The 20,919-nt window shown below is 45.0% G+C and overlaps 1 protein-coding gene across 1 annotated transcript in view; it reads left to right on the forward strand.

The window, feature by feature from the left end:
• The first annotated feature begins 380 nt into the window (after nt 1-380).
• LOC132398314 (transcription factor E2F7-like) overlaps nt 381-20,919 on the forward strand; it is a 36,211-nt gene continuing 15,672 nt past the window's right edge. The window contains exons 1-7 of the mRNA XM_059977549.1: nt 381-497; nt 1,184-1,279; nt 6,832-7,092; nt 9,065-9,233; nt 10,443-10,748; nt 15,474-15,635; nt 16,062-16,196. Coding sequence (XP_059833532.1) covers nt 1,184-1,279; nt 6,832-7,092; nt 9,065-9,233; nt 10,443-10,748; nt 15,474-15,635; nt 16,062-16,196 — 1,129 coding nt within the window. The 5' untranslated portion in view covers nt 381-497. The remainder of the gene's footprint in view (nt 498-1,183; nt 1,280-6,831; nt 7,093-9,064; nt 9,234-10,442; nt 10,749-15,473; nt 15,636-16,061; nt 16,197-20,919) is intronic.

Below are 20,919 nucleotides of genomic sequence, written 5' to 3' on the forward strand. Positions count from 1 at the left end.
GGAAACAGTCGATAAAGAAGGGTCGGGAGGGAAAGGGTCAAGGAAGGAGGCAAAAAGAATGAGGAGGAAGGACAAGGAACATGCTGGTAAAGGGGGCGTTCACCCCTTCTATTCCCACTCCTCCAGCTCTCCCCGAAGCGCGCCGAGCACCGCGCCAAAGCGACCCGGAAGCAAGCGAGCCGCTGGAGGCCGATTGGCCGCTCCTTCACAGTATCCACCCCGAAGCCTTTCGCCATTGGCCAGCGGCGCTCTGACGTCTCTCGGAATGTTGGAGGGCGCCAGAATCGCAGATTTCGCGGGTTCGCTGGGTGGCGGCTGGGGTCCCGGGAGGGTGGGTAGAGCCGGAGCCATAGGGAGGGGAGGGGACGGGACGAGACGAGACACGAGGGGGTACGGTGCACCGCTTCCGCGCCTCGCCAGATGCAGCCGCTCGCCGCTACTGTTGTGCTTAACGCTGAGTTATAGCGCTTATACATTAAAACCAACTCCGGATCAGGGTGAGTCAGTTTCGTTCGTTCATTCATTCATTCAAACAAACAAACCTCCCTTTACTACAACAAACTTTGTTAAACTTATCTTGTAACTTTTGTTACTTTCTTTCCACATATTGTCCTGGATTTTTTTCTTCAGCCGTTTGTGTCTACTCTAGGGTTATAACTTGTTGCTTCAGTAGCTTTTGTGTTTGAATTTCTTATTTGTTTTCTATTGCATACATATGCATTTGTACATGCTAATCTCATCTGCAGTCATCGCTCTCCTCCCCTTTAACGAATGTCCATTGACTGTGGAGGGGTTTATGTCAAGTTGTAACGTCCACCTTTTTTTTGCGCCAAATTTCAAAATGAATTAACGGAGCAGTTCTTTCCAGAGCTTTCAAACGCCTCAACTAGTCGATGTGCATTGAACTTTAGCTCCGATTTTCGTTCTTAAATTCTGCTTGTACGAACGGAATTTTTTAAGTTGTCTCCAACTTGGAGGCAATACTTGGCGCTAAGAAACTTCTTGACTTTCGCAATAGGCAGAAGTAGTCCAGCGCACGGCGCCTGTTAAAGTATCCCAACATCGTAGTACAAGGTGCGGAGAGTATACTGGTTACTCTGTTGTGTTCGTAACGAAAATCGTTTGTTATGAACCCATTTACTTTTTGTAAGAAGTCTGCTTTAATATGCTTGTTTAATTTTAGATGGAGTGTTTGAAATTGAAGGACCTGGGAATGCGAATAGGAAAGTGCGATGTCACCCCGAACACAGTCAACGATGAAGCCCACAGTGCACAGAAGGTAAATTAAACAAGTCAGTTTATTTTTAGAAATAATCATCGAGAATGCTAGCATTCCACGTAGAATTACAAAGGACTACTCGCAAACGGGAGTCTGCCAATGACGGAAACGCTCTTCACCCTGTCTGCTGGGGGTTTCGGGCCGAAACGCCGACTGATTCCCCTCCATAGATGCTCCCTGACTTGCTGAGTTTCTCCGGCACTTTGTGCCTTGCTCAGAGATTTCATGCATCTGCTGAATCTCTTCTGTTTATGAGTAAGACTCTTGCCTGTAAAAGTGGGGGGGCGGGGGGTTCACATAGAACACGAACTCGGAACATCATCCAGTACAGGCCCCTTCAGCCCCCGATGTTGTGCCGATCTTTTAACCTGCTCCGAGATCAATCTGATGCTTTCCTCCCTCCGACTTTCTAATTCATCGGGCTGTCTGTCTAAGAGTCTCTTAAATGTCCCTAACGTACCTTCTCTACCAGCACCGCTAATCCACACACTCACCTCTGGCATCCCCATCCTTTCCTCCAATTGCCTTAGAATTACCCCCTATAGCCGTTTCTCCCGGGGGGAAAAGTGGTTATCCACTCATTGTCTGCCGGTCGTCTTCCTGTACATCTCGGGTGAGGGTGCTAAATTTTAGCTGAGAGGTTAAACTGCTGTAAGTGTTATTCAATGCAGCAAGTCTGGCTTTGTATTTTGCGGGATTGTTTTTGTATTTAATGTATTGTTATGCATATTGTGTTTTTTATGCTGCTTTGGATCAGTAACAATCATTTCATTCTCCTTTACACACTGTACTGAAGAATAAACAACCTTGAATCTCCAGCTATGGAAGCTGTTAACATTTTGGGTTCAAAACCTGTTCCTCCTCTCCAAGTGTGTGATAGAATTCTTTCTGGTGGATGTTTATTCATTGAACCTAATTACTTGGGTCATATGCCACAGACAGCCAGTACACTCCCATGTTTTACTGTAGACCTACACTGATCCCAATACACCTCAAGAAGGTGTCATCTGTCATTAAGGATCCTCCCCAGCAGGGACATCCCTTCCTATTGTTACCATTGTGAGCCTGAAGACCCACCTCAACATGTTAGGAACAGCTTGTTCCCCTCTGCTGTCAGATTTCTGAACGGTCCAGGAACACACTCTCCTGCTATTTTGCTCCCTACTTGCACGACTTATGTCTTGTTGTAACTTAGCGTACTTTTTATGTATTGCACTGTGCTGCTGCAAAACAAATTTCATGATGCATGCAGGTGATAAGCAACCGGATTCAGATTTGGAAAAGCCTCTGGAGAAACCAGCTCACAAACCAGGTGGCAGAAGAGGCCGCCTGGTTCTTTATGGCATTTTATAGTATGGTAGCTGGTGACTATCTGAAATCCTCCGCGCTCATAACAACCTTTGTTTATCAACTATACATACCTCGACCAATCTCTTCCTCCACCCCCACCATCCAGGGCATGCTCTCTTCTCATTGCTGCCATTAGGGAGGAGGTAGTGGACAGGCGTCTGAAGACCCACACTCGATGTTTTCGGAGCAGCTTCTGCCCCTCCGCCATCTGATTTCTGAATAATCTGTGATATACTCTCTCACTATTTCACTCTCTCTTTGCACTGCTTATTTTTTAAATTTCAGTGTAACTTATTGTTTTGTATAGTCCTACTGCTGCAAAACAGCACATTTCACAACATACTGGGGTGATTGATAAGTCTGTGGCCTAAGGTAGAAGAAGTCAATTTTAGAAAACCTAGCACATTTATTTTTCAACATAGTCCCCTCCTACATTTACACACTTAGTCCAGCGGTTGTGGAGCATACGGATCTTGGACCTCCAGGAAGTGTCCACAGATGGGTGATTGACAAGCTTGTGGCCCAAGGTAGAAGGAGATGAGTTATACAGCTCTCGTTCCATGCCCATGCAGGTCCACTCTTTGAGTGAAAATGCAGAAAGTTTGAAGTTAATAACTCATCTCTTTCTACCTCAGGCCACAAACATCAATCATCCCTGATGAGTTATTAACTTCAAACTTTCTGCATAATCACTCAGAGTTGAACTGCACGTGCATGTAACGAGAGCTGTATAACTCATCTCCTTCTACCTGAGGCCACAAGCTTATCAATCTCCCCTCGTATATCAGATTTTCTGGTCCTGATTTTATTCTGTTCACATTGCAAGTTCAAGTTTAATTGTCAATCAATCATACATGGAATACAGGTAAACAAAACACTGTTCCAAGGTGCAGAACACATTACCAACAGCACAGAGCACATATGGTTTTGGTAGCAGAAAAGCATACAGTCACAAAAACCTATCGCCCTGGTCCAGCTTGTCTTCCATTGTTCCCACCCACGTCCTCCAGCTCATATCACTCACTGGAGGCAGTTTACAGTGACCACAAATCAGCGCACCTGTGGGGGGTTGGGGCAGCCCACAGGGGCAGGGGTAGAGACATGCCAGCTCCACGTCGTCAGGATAGACCCTGGGCTGTTTTGCCAGTTATCTAGCCGTGGTTATTTTCAAGGGTGGACCTACTCTGCACCACACTGCTTGTGAAGTCCCACATTACAGTTGTGTGCACAAGTGTTGTTGACTTTATAGCATTTTCTGATGGCTTTATTAGCAAAAGATCATTGTTAATATTGCACTATTGTGTTTGATTCCAATTGCCTCATTATAGGAAGAGTGTGGAAGCTTTTGGGAGGGTGCAGAGGAGATGTATCCAGATGCTGTCTGGATAAGAGAGCATGCCTTATGAAGAAAGGTTGAGTGGGATAGTGCTTTTCTTTTTGGAGTGAAGGAGGATGAGAGGTGAACTATCCAATACAAGAGGGCATAGTTTTAATGTGATTGGAGGAAAGTATGGGTTGGGGGGTGTCGGAGGCAAGTTTTTCTTCACTGAGTGGTAAAGCACTACCACGGGTGGTAGTAGAGGAAGATACATTAAGGACATTTAAGAAACTCTTCAATAAGCATACGAATGAAAGAAAATGTAGGAGCGAAGCATTAGATTGATCTTGGAGTAGGTTAAAAGGTCAGCACAACATTGTGGGCTGAAGGACCTGTACTGTGCTGTAGTGTTCTAATGTTTTATTCAGTTCTGGTTGCTTCATTATAGGAAAGGTGGAAGCTTTAGAGAGGATGCTGCCTGGATTAGAGAGCCTGTCTTATGAGGAGAGGTGGAGTGAGGTAGGCTTTTCTGTCTGGAGGGAAGGAGGATGGGAGGTGATTCGATAGAGGTGTACAAGATGATAAAGGGCACACATGGAGTGGAGAGCCGGCGTCTTTTCCCCTAGGGTGTTAATGTTTAATACAAGAGGGCATCCTACCATGGTGATTGGGGGAAAGTAGATGGAAGCACAAAAGAATGTGGTTGTGAGAACATTGAGCAAAAATACAAATGGCTGGAGGAATGGCTGTGCTGTAAACCTCTGGCTAAACACTGTGTAACTGTACCTATATCCTAGTGCAACACAGATTCCTTCTACCCCCACCCCAACCCCTTCAACGTGAGGAGGAGCATCTGTGGGGTTTTTTTGGATTGCATCAGAATGTTGGTGCACAGTAGTATAGCGGTAGGTGGAAAGTGCCGGCTGTTAGGCCAGGCTTTGATTCCTGCCATTGTCTGTAAGGAGTTTGTACGTTCTCCCTGAAACCACGTGCATTACTTCCAGGTGTTCCAGTTTTCTCCCACATTCCAAAGAAATACAGGATAATTGAGCACGTGGGTGTAATTGGGTGGCGTGGGCTTTTTGAGCTGGAAGGGCCTGTTACTGTGCTGTATCAAAATACTTTTTAAAATTAAAATTTATCAAAATTAAAGCAAAATTTATTATCGAAGTATGTATATGCTACTACCCTGAGATTCGCCTTGCAGGCATTTACAGAAAATTAAAGAAATACTACAAAAAATTGCATGAACAAAGACTAATAAACAAGCATGGTGCAAAAAAAGACAAATTATATAAATGAAAAAATAGTACTGAGAGCATGGGTTGTAGAGTCCTTGAAAGTGAGTCGGTAGTTGTGGAATCAGTTCAGTGTTGAGGTGAGTGAAGTTATCCATGCTGGTTCAGGAGCCTGATGGTTGCAGGGTAATAGATATACCTGAATCCATTGGTGTGGGGCGTAAGGCTTCTGTACTTCCTGCCTGATGATATAAAGATTACCTTTATTTGTCAAGTGTACATTGAAACATACAGTTACCACAAAAGGGACTAATCAGGATAGAACCGCGATAATTTAGTTTTTGACATATGAGCCCCATGTACAACCTTGAACTGCAAAAGGCAGTGGTGAGCACATAAAGAAGTTAAGTTAACTGATTTAAGAATTGAATCCCAAACCTCATCGGACAGAGAAATATTTAAATCATGCTCCCAGGCAGTTCTGATTTTATCAAAGGGGGCACTCCTCATGGTCGCTAACTTATCATGAATAGTAGATAATAACCTTTGCCCAATAGGCTTATACAAAGAAGCAAGTCCACATTTTTCTGGGGCATCTCAGGAAAGTTGCCCTACCCACTCATGCTCAATGGCTCAGAGACATTATGTCCTGTTTAAACCTTGAAAAGATTCATTATTCATTTCTCAATTTAGAAATAAAGTTTCATAAGGTGTGGGGACCTTTTCTTGAATATTTTCATAATTCCTCTTTAGGTTAAAGGTTTATCCTTTTTTTTGTACTACAATCCCTTACTGTCAGCTTTTTTCCTGGTAAAGTTTTACGTTTTTTTTTGTTGTGAAATACATTATAATTTAGTTAGTAAGCATTATACTATTGTTTTAATATTTACAGCTCTGTGGTGATGAAAGCTCTGATTAACATTTCTTTACATGGTAATGGTTGGCTTGGAGTTTTGTAGTGGGAGGGTGGGAAGGATACTAGCTATATGATTCCATTTTGGGTGCCTTTCTGTATTGTTATGAATTGTATATTAGACACGTATGTTTAGCACTGTATAAATCTCCATTTTGTTGGTGGATTTTTTTTTCTGTTGTAGTGTAGAAACTTATTTTAAAAATTAATTTTAAAGAACACAGTGAAATGCACTAGATTGCATCAAATCCAATCAACATGCATTGTGCTGGGCAGCCCACAAGCGTCCCATGATTCTGGCACTGACATAGCATGCCCACGACTCACACAAACATTTGTCTTTCAATTGTGGGAAGAAACCAAAGTTTTGGAGGAAGCCCACACGGTCACGGGGAGAAGAGACAAGCTCCTTCCATACAGTAACGGGAGTTAAACCCCAATCTTACGGGCAAGTATGGTCTGGATGGTGGGGGGGGTCCTTGACAATAGAATTTGCCTCCTTGTAGATGTGTTCAGTGGTGGGGAGAGCGTTGCCTGTGATGGGTTTCCATTGCAAATAAAGCCCTTACTACCTCTGAATACGTTTACGTGGCGCGTTGCCACACGAAAGCAGCATCCTCCGCTTGGATGTCGACTCGTTCGTTCATGGAGTCTTCCCCAACCAAAATGTCTGGATGGGCCAAAAATCCTCGCTCTACAATCTCACAGCTTCTCCTCTTCACCTCTCGTTCAGGAAAACTGGTACAGAAGTTCGCCCAAGACCCCAGTGAAGACTGAGCTGGCACCCAGGCGCAAGCGCTGCACCCCAGATCGGACCCAGGTGACGCCCAGCAAGCTTCCCGACAAGTCACCTTCTGAGCCCTGGTCGCCCACGGCGAACCTGAGGATGCTGATCAGTGTGGCCAGCCCGGAGATCCGTGACCGGGAGAAGAAGAAGGAACTCTTCAGGCAGATTGAAAACGAGAGGGTGGAAAGTGCTGGCGATGTTAATCAGGTAATGGCCTCTCCTGCTGATGACCATCACGTATGGCCTCCAGCTTTAAGTTGATCCTATCCTATGACAAAGCTGAGGGCTCGTTTTTCTCCATAGGTGCTACCTGACCAGCTGGGCAATTCCACAGCCTCTCTACCCAGAGATTTAAGAACAGTTAGTCTATTAGGCATTTTGAGTCTGCTCCACCATTCAGTCATTTTTTTTTAATTCAACCCCTTTCTTCCCCTTCTCTCTATAATTCTTCATCCCTTTTCCAATTAATATCCAATCAATCTCAGTGTTAAATGCACCCAGTGACTTGACCTCAAAAGCACTACCTTCTGGCTGGAGAAATTTCCCCCTCATTTCTGTTCGAATGGAACATCCCTTTATTTTGTGGTTGTCCCTCAGATCTTCAACTCTCTTACTAATGGAAATATTCTCTCCCAATCCAATCTATCCAGGCCTTTGAGTATCTGGTAGGTTTAAATGAGTTTTCCCTTCCTCCTGAACTCCAATAACTACAGGCCCAGAGACTTCCTGCCCCATCCAAGCATCTCTTTATTGCAAATTTCATGGGTGGAGAGGTTTGGGGAGATCTCAATGGGATCACAGTTGGTCCATTTCCCTTTTATAATTCTTGTCTCTTCACTGTCTTCTCATTTCCTCTGTCTCTGGTCACTGGAGCCCTTTTGGGGATTATATTCCATCAAGCTATTTACTGAACCTCAGGAGATCCCTCAATCCAGAAGACAGTATGCTTGCTTGTAAACTAATCGGGAAAAGATTGAACAAGGATCTTGACACTGTCCAGGAGAAAACACCTGCTTGTTTGGCTCCACATCAATCAGCTTGGAATAAGGGTTCTCCTGAGGGAATAATGTGTCTGGGACCAGGTGGTCCTGTCTAAAATTTGGGAGCTGGACCTTTAAGGAGCACAGTGTTGTAGAAACCTAGAGCTCATTTCTAATAGCAGTTGAACGTAGAACATACAACAGTACAGGCCTTTTGGCCCATAATGTTGTGCTGATCCTTTACCTTACTCCAAGATCAATCTAACCTTTCCCTCTCACGTAGGCCTCCATTTTTCTTTCATCCATGTGCCTATCTAAGAGTCTCTGAAATGTTTCTAATGTATCTGTGTCTACCACCACCCCGATAGCATATTCAGATACAGACAGACATATTTTATTGATCCCAGGGGAAACTGGGTTTCGTTACAGCTGCACCAACCAAGAATAGTGTAGAAATATAGCAATATAAAACCATAAATAATTAAATAATAATGTCCAGGACAGCCTATTGGCTCATGGTGTCTGACACTCCGAGGGAGGAGTTGTAAACTTTGATGGCCACAGGCAGCTTGAGGTCCATGCATCCAGCTCTCTGTAAAATTTTTAAAATACTATATCTGACGTTTTCCCTCCATTTTCCTCCAATTACCGAACAGTATTGGCCATTTCCTCAATTACTCTAAAAGTATAACTATTAGCCATTTCTAGCTTGGGAAAAAGTCTCTGGCTGTCATCTTGGGTACCTCATCCTCCTTTCTTGCAAAGAGAAAAGCCCTAGCTCGGTCATCCTAAGCTCTTAAGATGGGCTCTCTAATCCAGGCAGCATCTCTGCACCCTCTCGAAAGCTTCCATATCCTTCTGATACTGAGGCCACCAGAAGAGAACTCAATACTCCAAGTGTAGTCTAACCAGAGCTTTATAGAGCTACAACATTATTTCACGGCTCTTGAATTGTCCCTCAACGAATGAAGACCAAACCACCATACACCTTCTTAACCAGCCGATCACCCATGCAGAACTGAGCATTTCAGGCCGAGATCCTTCACCAGGACTTGGGAAACATTGCCTGTTCATATCCCTCCATAGATGCTACCTGACCAGCTGAGTTCCTCAGAACTTTGTGTGAGCTACTCACGATTTTATAGATTTCCATTCAGTCTCACCTATGCCTGACCAGCAAATCCATTCTTTATTTTCAGCTTGCAGCTGTCGATGACGGGGCCACAGATGAATTTGAGCAGCAACGTCCCAGCAGGAAGCAGAAAAGTCTGGGGCTTCTGTGCCAGAAATTCCTCGCCCGCTATCCCAATTATCCCATTTCCACTGAGAAAACAGAAATTTCCCTGGATGAAGTGGCCACTGAGCTTGGTGAGTTGTGGAGCTGGAAGTGGATGAGTTGAGAGTGTGTCTTGTGTAGGTAGTGTTGGAGAATTGGAGGGTCCTCTGAAATGTTCCTGGGACCTCCTCCAATGCCAGCACATCCTTTCTTAGGTAAGAGAAGTGGAGACTTTGCAGATGGAGAAAAACCAAGGAAGTGATTCAGACCATCATGTTTTGCTGTCCAGTGACAGACTGAAGTTTTTGTAAACCTTTATGGTCGCCCTTCAAACTGCAGCATATCCTGTCTTTCCTTGTTATTCAAGCCCTCCAGGCCTGGCAGCAAATGGGCATCTTGGTTGGCATAGGCCAGTTGGGGCGAGGACCTGTCTCCGTGTTGTGTTACTCTGTTAGTAGGGGAGCAGAGGCTGGCTAACTGCACAAATTGGCTGATGGAAAAACCTACATTACAGCAGAGGCTGACCTAAGGACTTTAAAGTCAAAGTCAGGTTTATTGTTGTCTGCACAAGTACACGTGTGCACAGATGCAATGAAAAACTTGCTTATAGTCACACCATCGGCACAGAACATTAAGCAGCATTCACAACATGTTATGAATTATACACAATCTTTACAATAAAGACCACAACTAGGAGAAAAAAGTAAGTGCAGTATTGTGAAAAGTGTTCACAGCGTTGTTATACTGAGGTAGTGATTGGGGTCGTGCCGATTGGGTCAAGAACTGAATGGTTGAAGGGAAGAAGCTGTTCTTGCACCTGGTGATGTGGGACTTCAGGTTCCTGTAATTCCTGCTTGATGGTAGCATGGCTCGGATGGTGGGGATCTTTGATGGGCGTTACCTCAAGGAGGCGATGCCTCCTGTAGATACCCATGATGGGGAGGGATGTATTGGGGCAGAGTCCACAGTGCTCCCTGCAGCTTTTTGTCTTCTGTATCAGACCACGATATGACCAGTCAGTACAGAGGAGATTCTGCAGGTGCTGAATATCCAGAGGAGCAAACAAAATGCCGGAGGAACTCAGCAGTTCAGGCAGCATCTATGGAGAAGATTAAACAGCCAGCCTTTTGGGCCAAGACTCTTCATAGAAAATGTTGATTGTTCACTCCTCTCCATAGAGGCTGCCTGGCCTGCCGAGCTCCTCCCAACATTTTGTATGTGCAAAGTAATCATATGTTACAGCGGAGACAGAACTAAGGACTTCACTGTGCGCTGTGTAAATAAGTAATTCTTTCTCCAAGGTGTGGAGCGCAGGCGTATCTATGACATTGTGAACGTCTTGGAGTCTCTCCAACTGGTCAGCCGCGTAGCAAAGAACCAGTACTCCTGGCATGGACTCCTGGGACTCGGGCAGACACTGGCCGTCCTGAAGCGGAGGGGAGAGCAGCTCGGTTACGTGGAGCAGCTGGCTCACGTCCGTCACCGGGACTTGGAGCTGGAGCTCGACGCAGACGGGGAGGAGAGGAGGGATGCTCCCCAGGAGAACTGGGCAGGCTGCCAGGAACCGGCTGGGGATTCACCATCTCCCGAGCCCAAGAGTAAATCAGGTAAGGTCAGGTACAGCTAATGCAACTGGAGTCAGGTACCAACTTCTGTTAAACACACTGATAGAGAGCTGTATTCACACAGTCAACACAACCTGGGCTGTGCTTCTCGAGATTTTAGCTATGATGAAAATCAAATACAGCTACTGTGGATTCTGGTTAATTGGGACACATTGAATCCACTACATCTTGGCCCAATTAAGCAGCTGCCCTAATTAACTAAAGTTTCATGGAAATAGTTAAAAGATATAAAGAAGACAAGCTCCTGTTTCAATGAGTAACAGCTTATATATTTAAATGAAAAAAAGCATAGAATTAGAACACTATCAATACTACTGCAATACTATAAAACTGTTTCAGTTCCTAATAGTTATCGATGGAGAGATTTATTCAGTGTACGCTGCCGTGTTCAATTGACTAAATGAACAAAATCAGCACAGACACCAAGTGTAGACAATGGACTGGCTTCATACGATGCTGTTGACAGTTGGATCCTCCAAATCTTCATTTTCATTGTAACGTTCAAGATAATTGTCACTGCCTTCAAAATTCTTCACAGTTCCTAACATGTTGAGGAAGTGAAGTCGTTCCATTTTTCACTCCCAGATGTTTCTGGCATCTCCAAGCCTGAATGCTTGAAACCGCAGGCAGCGAAACAGTTCTGAATTGTCTTGCTGCTTATTTCTTGCCAACCATCAGTGACAAACGTCACTGCTTTCTGAACACAAGCACATGCAACTGATGCTGTAAGCACAGTACAGTGTCCAGCAGCCACATGATGGACGCTAGTTAGAAACTTACACAACAGTCCCGATTAAGCAGCCTGATGTCCCAAATAATCTCAGCTATTTTATCGATTAATGTTCTTTAAGAATTGTCCCAAAGAAGAGGCTGTCAGAGATTAATGGCCCAATTAATCAGAATCCATTGTACTATTAATATTCTTTTGAACAATGTAGGTTTTATTTGTACGACCGTGAAAAGATGCATTTAAACTTCATAAGCCAATAAAAATTAGGGGCAGCTGCTCAGCATTGTAAAAGGCTCTTCAGCCTACTAATTCTGTGCTGACCACGCACCACTATTTACACCTATTTCTGCACTAAACTTGTTTTTATTCTCATCAATGTCGTCCTGATTCTACCCCTCATCCACACACTAGGGGCAATTCACGTCAGCCAGTTAATCTACCAGCTCTGCCCCTGGATTTCTTTTTGTGTTTAGAGATGTAGCATGGAAGGGGCTTTAACAGCCCTTCGAGTAGTACCGCCCAACAGCCCACCGACCTAACCCTAGCCTAATCACAGGACAACCAATTACCCTACCAACAGGTAGGTACATCTTCGGATTGTAGGAGGAAGCCAGAGGAAACCCACAAGGACTAACAAACTGGCGGAGAGCTTTGGAATTGAACTCCGAACTGTAATAGAGTCACACTAACTGCTGTGTCTCCGTGTTCTCTGACTGTATATTCACTGGGTTGAGAATTCCAGAAATTCCTGATTAATTTCTCCAATAAAACGTCAAGAGTTATTCAGCAGACATTCCATCAGGACAGCCAGCTCTAAGCAGATTAATTGATGAGAATCTCATTACAGTGCCTGGGGTATTATGTGGGACTCGTTACTCAGTAATCAGGGTGCGTAGATTCAGAACAGAGGGACCCCTAAGGAACTACGATGAGGAAGAATTTCTTTACCATAGGGTGTGGCAGTCAAGTCATTGGGTATATTTAAAGCAGTGATTGACAGGTTGGTGATTAGCAAGGATGTCAAAGGTCATGGGGATGAGAGGGATAGTAAATCATCCATGATAGAATGGTGGAGCAGAATCAATGGGCTGAATGGCCTAATTCTGCTCCTGTGACTTACGGTTACGTGACAAAGAGTGGTGGCACTTAAAGTTCCATCCCTGGGATGGCGAGAGGTGCTATTAAAGTGAAGTCTATATATGGCCTGAATGTAATGTGGTTGCACAGTTTTGACTGCTGTATGTCAGGGAAAGCTGTTTAAGACATTTGATACCAGCTCAGTTCTGTTAATGATGAGAGCCTCAAGAAGATGACGTCTGTCATTAAGGATCCTCAGGACATGCCCTCTTCTCATTACTAACTTTCGGAAGGAGGTACAGGAGCCCGAAGACGTACCTACGTCAACATTTTAGGAACCAATTCTTCCCCTCTGCTGCCAGATTTCTGAACGGTCCGTGAACGTGTTCTTTTGCATTATTCATTTATGTTTTATTGTAGTTTCAGAATCGGGTTTATTATCACTCACGTGTTGATTGCTGCAGGTTGCAATTAGAAATGCTGTATATTTTTAAAAGTAACCAGTAAGAAGGTAGTTGATGGGCCATTCAGAATTCTGTTTGAGGGTGGCAGGCTTCTTCTCCTGCCACAAAACCGTAAGATAAAGGAGCAAATTTGGGCCTTTCTGCCCATTTGATCGTGGCTGATTTATTCCTTCTAAACCCCATTTTCCTGTCTTCTGCCTATAACCTTTGACGTCCTTACTAATCCAGAATCTATCGACCTCTGCTTTAAGGATACCCAGTGACGGCTTCCACAGCCATCTGTGGCGAAGAATTCCACAGATTCACCACCCTCTGGCTAAAAAAAAAAATTCCTCCTCACCTCTGTTCTAAAGGGACATCCTTCTATTCTGAGGCTGTGCCCTCGGGTCCTAGACTCCCCCACTAAAGGAACCACCCTATCCACATCCATTCTGTCCTTGCCTTTCAGTATTTGGTAAGTTTCAATGAGGTCTCTCCCCTCCTAAATTCCAGGGAGTCCAGGCCCAGAGTCTTCAAATGTTCCTCTTATATTAACCCTTTCATTCCTGAGGTCATTCCCATGAACCTCCTCTGGACGTTCTCAAATGCCAGCACATCCTTGGGTATGAGACTCAAATTACTCCCAAGGGTACTCTGACCAATGCCTTTGAAAGCCTCAACATTACATCCTTGCTTATGTACTCTAGTTTGCGCTAAATGATTCGTAACATTGCATTTGCCTTCCTCACCACTGAGAACAGATTCCACATGTGTCAGTGATTGGGGAGGGGGTACATTTGGAAGACCACTTGGCATCAGTTGTGATTTAGACTGGAGTTTGCTGCCCCCTACTGCCCGTTGAGTGAGGCAGAGGAGAGAACTCTTCACAATACGAGATGTCTTCAGGACACAAGTGTGAAAGAGAACAATTATACTGCTAATCTTTATCCAATGCAGTCATTGTATGAAAACAATCCTCTAAAACACACTGGACAAGTAGCTGTTGAGTTTGGCCATATTCTTACAAGATTAGCTGATAAACATAGACCGATTGATTGTACATAGCGTGACTCTGGATGCAGAGGTATTTGAATATAAGGTGACTCTGACAGTAATTAATAAGTGACAAGGTGGCTCTTGGCAAGAGCAACTCTTCTTGGTAGCAGCAGGGTAGACAAAAGCATAAACATTGATTCCTCCTGGTAATTTCTTTCCAGTCCGGCCTCTTACCCACCTGGCTCCCTCCGCCTATCAACTCCTAGCCAGTCCTCCTTCCCCTCCCCTGCCTTTTTATTCTGGCTTCTTCCACTCCTGAGGAAGGGCCTCGGCACAAGATGTTGTCTGTTTATTCATCTCCATGGACGCCGCCTGACCTGCGGTGTAGCTCCAGTATTTTGAATGAGTTCCAGCATCTGCAGAATGTCTTGTGTCTGCTGAAATACGATCGGACGGTGGCAGTGTCAGTGTGGGTATGTGGTGTGGCGTGCAAGGGTACAATGGGGGGGGGGGATGAACGGTGCTGAGGGCTGTGGAGAGGGCGGGGGATGATGTGGATATAGTGGTGATGGAGGGAGTTAAATTAGTTCAAACAGTCAAACCACGTGAAGCCAAAACAACTTCACATTAATCTCTCTTTCTGTTTATTCCACCCCCCACCACATTTCCCACCCCCTTCCCTCCCTCCTTCAACTTCTCTCCCTCACTTTGTACCGGTTTATTATCTACTGAAAAGCCTGCCATCCCAATGGATCGTAAATATGCGGAAGTAGTAATCGGAAAACTGTGGATTATAGTGTTGCAGTTACGGGGGAAGTAAACACATCAAGTGGAAGGGCCATGGCGATGTAGATTGGGAAATTACGAGTTCTTATCTCTTAAGAGAAGTCGGTTCAGGAGTCTGATAACAGCATTCAAGAAGCCGTCCTTCATTCTGGTGATTCGTGCTCTCTGGCTTTTGTATCTCCTGCCCAGCAGGAGAAGGAGGCCATTTTGTTGCGTTTCTGTCGATCTCAAAGCACCGAGGGGTGGGGGGGGCATGGTAGCATAACAGTTAGCATAAGGTTTCACAGCGCCAGCAATCAGGGTTCAATGCCCACCTCTGACTGTTTGGAGCTTGTGCATTCACGCGGCACTCTCGAGTCCTCCCACAGTCCGAAGACGTGTGGGTTATGGTTAGTAGGTTTTTTGGCAGAAGCCTGGTGACACTTGCAGGCTGCACCACACCACGTCCCCCGACTGCGTTTGGCATTGACACAAACGGCCCATTTCACTGTATGTTTCAATGTACATGTCACAAATAAAACTGATCTTTTGATGATCCTGGGGCACTGGGATGTGAAGATGGAGCTAATGGGAGGGAGGTGGGTTTGTGTTGGCTCTAATCACAACTCTCCAAAGTTTGAGCACGGCAGTTGCCGTTCCAAGCTACAACTCCCTCACCCTTCCCTCTCCCTCCAGTGTCCATGAACAGCAGGAAGGACAAGTCCCTCCGCATCATGAGTGAGAAATTTGTGATGCTCTTTCTCGTCGCTGAGCCCAGAACGATCGCCCTCGACGCAGCCGCCAAGATTCTCATTGAGGAAGGTCAGCCGGAGGTTGTGGACAGCAGCAAGTTCAAGAGTAAGTTGGAGGTTGTGTAGTTCAATTGATCTGTAGTCCGATGTTCTGTGGAGATGGATACTGAGATCCGTCACGGAAAGTTGTTGGCATTTCGTTTGGGCAAGATGGCGCCATGCTGCGGCCTCCATTGAGGTCACGCCTCTGGTGGTTTTGGGGACGAGGGAGGAGAGGTGGATTCGGTTCTGAGTTGTGGGGACTTCTCAGGAGGTGAGAGGTGGGTGTAGAAGGGGACAGGTCAGGGAAGGGAGGGAGGTGTGGAGACTGAAGCAGTCTCCTGTATGATTACGGGAGCAGGGGTGGGAACTGCATCTGATATTTTCAGAGACCTCGCACTCAAGACTGGCATGGTGATTGTTGTCAGGCCTCCCACTGATATTTCCCAAGCCATTCACTCTCCCCTCTTCTCTTCTCCCGCCACCCATCCAGCAAAGATCCGCAGGCTCTACGACATCGCCAACGTACTGACTAGTTTGGGACTCATCAAGAAGGTCCACATGAATGAACGAGGCCGGAAGCCAGTGTTCCAGTGGGTGGGGCCAGTCTGCCAAGACCAGCCTGATGGTGAGAGCTGTGGGCAATGTATTGATCTGGGTGGTGTGGGCTCCCTGTTGTGAAATCCCTGCCCTTCCCTAACAGCCGAGGGGCATTACTGATGCTACTCCGGTGAACTTGATGAAGAACTTGATGAACTTGCATTAGAGAAGATTTGGTTTAGAGAACACCAAAGATAGGAATTAGTGTAAACGTGTTTTGTGTCTCTACATGGTGTAATGCTGTTGCAGTGCCAACAGCCTGGGTTCGGCTCTACCGATACCTGTAAGAGCTGTACGTTCTCCCCTTGACCATGTGGGTTTCCTCCCAAATCCCAAGGACACAAGGGTTGGTGAGTTGTGGGAACGTTGGGCTGGATCCGGAAGCGTAACAACACTTGCTGGCTTTCCCCACCGCAGACTTTGCCGATTTTATGTGACACAAACAATGATTTCACTGTATGTTTCATTATTTTGATGTACGTGTGACAAATACTGCAAATCACTTTAAGGTCATTATAGGAAGCATGTAGAAGGTGCAGAGGAGAAGATATCAGAATTACAGAACATGTCTTATGAGGAAAGGTGGAGTGAGCTTTGGAGTGTTGGGGGCTGAGAGGTGTATAAGATGATAAAAGGCATAGGTAGTGGACAGACGATGCCCTCATCCCAGGGCAGCGATGGTTAATGCCAGAGGGCATCTTTTTAAAGTGAGTGGAGAATAGTTTAGGATGGGGGTATCAAAGGAGGCAGCTGAAATGTCTGAAGGTAGCTGAGTCACCTGGGCCAGATGGACTACACGCTGGAGCTTTGAAAGTGGTAGCTGAAGAGATTGTGGAGGCATTAGTAGTCAGAGAAAAGTACAGCACAGACACAAGCCCTTCATCCCATCTAGTCCTTGCCAAACCATTTAAACTGTCTAGTCCCATCAATCTGCTCCAGGATCATAGCCCAGCCATCCATGTACCTATCCAGACTTCCCTTAAACATTGAAATTGAGCTTGCACGGACCACCTGCACTGGCAGCTCGTTCCGCACTTTCACCACCCTCTGAGTGAAGAAGTTTTCCTTCATGTTTCCCTTAAACTTTTCATCTTTCACCCTTAACCCATGACTACTCGTTGCAGTCGCACCCAATCTCAGTGGAAAAGCCTGCTTGCATTTACCCTATCTATACCCCTCATAATTTTGCATACCTCTATCGAAGTTCCCCTCATTTCTTGCACTCCAGGGAATAAAGTCCTAACCTATAACTCAGATCCTCAAGTTCTGGCAAAATCTTTACTGTATCTATACCCTTCATAATTTTATATACCTCTATCAAATCTCCCCTCAATCTTCTACGTTCTAAATAGTACAGTCCTAAACTCTTCAATCTTTCCTCATAACTGAGGTCCTCCAGTCTCAGCTATATTCTTGTAAATTTGCTCTGTACTCTTGCAACTTTATTTCCATCTTTTCTGTAGGTCAGTAACCAAAACTGCACACAATACAAATTAGGCCTCACCAACATCTTATAAAACTTCAACATCCCATCGCCTGTACTCTGTATTGATTTATAGAGCCAAAAGCTTTATGTCCCAGCCTGTGCCGCCACTTTCAATGAGCTATAGGCCTGTGTTCGCAGATCACTTTTTTTGCTACCGTGCTCCTCAGTGCCCCACCATTCACTGCATAAGACCTACCTGCTTGGTCCTACCAAAGGGCAAAACCTCGCGCTTGTCTGCGTTAAGTTCCATCTGCCATTTTTCCAGCTGACCCAGATCCCACTACGAGCTCTGATAGTCTTCCTTGCTGTCCACTGCACCCCAACCTTGGTGTCATCTGCAAATTTGCTGATCCAGAAACCACATTATCATCCAGATCATTGATATCGATGTCAAACAACAAAGGACCCAGCACCAATCCCTGCGGCACTCCACTAGTCACAGGCCTCCAGTCACTGAGGCAACCCTCTGATACCAATCTCTGGCTTCTTCAACATCCAATTTCCTATCTCTTCTTGACCGACTTCCCACATAGGGCCTTGTCAAATGCCTTGCTAAAATCCACGTAGATATCATTCACTGCCTTGCCTTCATCTTTCCTGGTAACATCCTCAAAAAAAAAAGATTGGTTAGACACTACTTACCATGCACAAAGCCATGCTGACTGTCCTTAATCAGTCCCTGTCTATCCAAATACTCATATATCCCGTCCCTCAGAATACCTTCCAATAACTTTCCCGCTACTGATGTTGGGCTCACTGGCCTATAATTTTTGGGTTTAAGAGCCTTTCTTAAATCGTAAAACATCATTAGCTACCCTCCAATCCCTCAGTACCTCATCTGTCACTAGATTCCAGGATGGTTCTGGAGGGTTGGAAAATTGAAAATGTCACACCATTCTTCAAGAACGGAGGGAGGCAGAAGAAAGAAAATTATAGGCCAGTTAGCCTGACCTCAATAGTACGCAAGATGTTGGAGTCCATTACTAAGGAATTGGTTTTGGGGCACATGAGAAATAGACCAAAGTCAGCATAGTTTCCTTAAGAGAAAATTTTGCCTGACAAATCTGTTATAAATCTTTGAGAGTTGGTGGATGCTGTTTACTTGGATTTTCAGAAAGCCTTTGACAAGGTTGAAAGCACTTAAACAAGATAAGAGCCCGTGGTATAACAGGAAAGATACTTGCATGGATAGAAGATTGTCTCAGCCAAAGAGTGGGTATAAAGGTGACCTTTTCTGGGTGGGTGCCAGTGACGAGTGGTTTTCAGCAGGGGTTGGTGTTGGCACCATTAGGATGATTTGAATGAAGGAATTGATGACTTTATGGGCAACACGAAAATAGGTGGAAGAGCAGGGAGTCTACTGAAGGATTTAGACAAATTCGAAGAATAGGTAAAGAAGTGACAAATGGAATACAGTGTAGGATAGTCTGGTCATGCACTTTGGTAGAAGGAAAGAAAGGTGTAGACTATTTTCTAAGTGGGGACAAATTCTGAAATCAGAGATAGGGGTCCCCACGCAGACATCCCTAAAGGTTAATTTGCAGGTTGAGTCGGTGGTAAGGAAGAAGGACTAGAGTATATTCAGCAAGGATGACGTGCTGTGGCTCTATAAGGCATTGATCAGACTGCACGGAGTATCGTGAGCAATTTTGGACCCTTGTCTAAGAAGGTGTGCTGGCATTGGAGATGATTCAGAGTAGGTTCATGAGAATGATTGCAGCAATGAAAGGGTTAACATACGACGTGGCTCTGGGTCTGTACTCACTGGAGTTTAGAAGAATGAGGGAGAATTTTATTGAAAGGCCTAGACAGAGTGGATGTGGAAAGGATGTTTCTGACAGTGGGGGAGTCAAGGACAAGAAGGCACCGAGTAGAGGGATGTCTCTACAAAAGAGATGGGGGGATTTCTTTAGCCAGATGGTGGAGAATCTGTGGAAATCGTTGCCATAGACAGCTGTGGAGGCAAGTCACTGGGTATATTTAAAGCAGCAGTTGATAGTTTCTTAATTAATCAGGGTGTCAAATGTGGGGGAATAGGCAAGAGAATTGGGTTGAGAGGAATAATAACTCAGCTTCGATGGAGTAGTGGAGCAAACACTGGGCCAAGTGCCCTAATTCTGCTCCAATGTCTTATGATCGTATGGTAGCTGTTTTTTTTTAAGAGTGTGGTAGATGTGTGGAAGTCACTACCAGGGTTGATGGTGGAGGCAAATATGGTGTGCACACTTAGGCCTTAATGGATGACAGAAAACTGGAGGGCTTTTCTCTATGGAGAGGAAAGGGTTAGATTGATCATGGAGCAAGTTTATCTAGGTTGGTAAAACATCGTGGGCCAAAGTGTGCTGTGCTGTTCTATGTATGCACGATAATTAGCCAAGATATGTTCAAAGTAAATTTATTATCAAATTGTGTATATGTCACCTTGAGATTCATTTTCTTGCGGGCATTTACACGAAAGGAGAAATACAATGGTATTTTACAAGGTGCTACACAAAAGCAATGTGAAAAATAACATGCAAATGAAAATAAGACTGAGAAGATGAGTTGTAAAGTGCTCTTGAAAGTGAGTCTGTAGGTTGCAGAATCAATTCAGAGTTGTGGTGAGTGAAGTTACCCACACCGGTTCAGGAGCCTGATAGTTGAGGGGTAATTACTCTTCCTGAACCTGTTGGTGTGGGTCCTGAGGCTTCTGTACCTCCTGCAAGGCGACTGAAGAGCCTGTATACTTGCTGCTTAGCCCCATAAGCACTCTGGCTCAGTCAACTGAAGAAACAATTAAGAGCCAACCGCATTAGCAAGCCTGGCCAACATATCCTGAAAACAGCGCAGATGTCTTCTCCAAAGGACATCGGTGAACCAGACCATTCAGATTTTCCTAATCCAGTTACTGATACCGTCTTTTCACTTTCCAGATTCATTTAATTATGTGTATTTAATCTCTCCGTCTGCCTCAGCAGGATTCAAACCCATGGATCCGGGTCACTGCAGGGCAGTAACCTCAAGTGCTTCCGTCTGACGTCAGAATCAAATGTATCACCGCTGATTCGAATGCAGTGAAGGCCAGTGTTTTGTGGCAGCAGTACAGTGTAAAGACACAGTAACCACAAATTTTTAACAATTAGTGCAGAAACAAAAGTTTAAAAACAAGGTAATGTTCGGGGATCTCTTGGCGGAGGGGAAGAAGCTGCACCATAGCACAGCAGTCAGTGCAATTGCCTTACAGTGCCAACAGTCGTGGACTGGGTTTCAATTCTCACTGTGTTCT

This window comes from Hypanus sabinus, chromosome 8, assembly GCF_030144855.1.
Source record: "Hypanus sabinus isolate sHypSab1 chromosome 8, sHypSab1.hap1, whole genome shotgun sequence".
In the NCBI taxonomy this organism is placed as follows: Eukaryota; Metazoa; Chordata; class Chondrichthyes; order Myliobatiformes; family Dasyatidae; genus Hypanus; species Hypanus sabinus.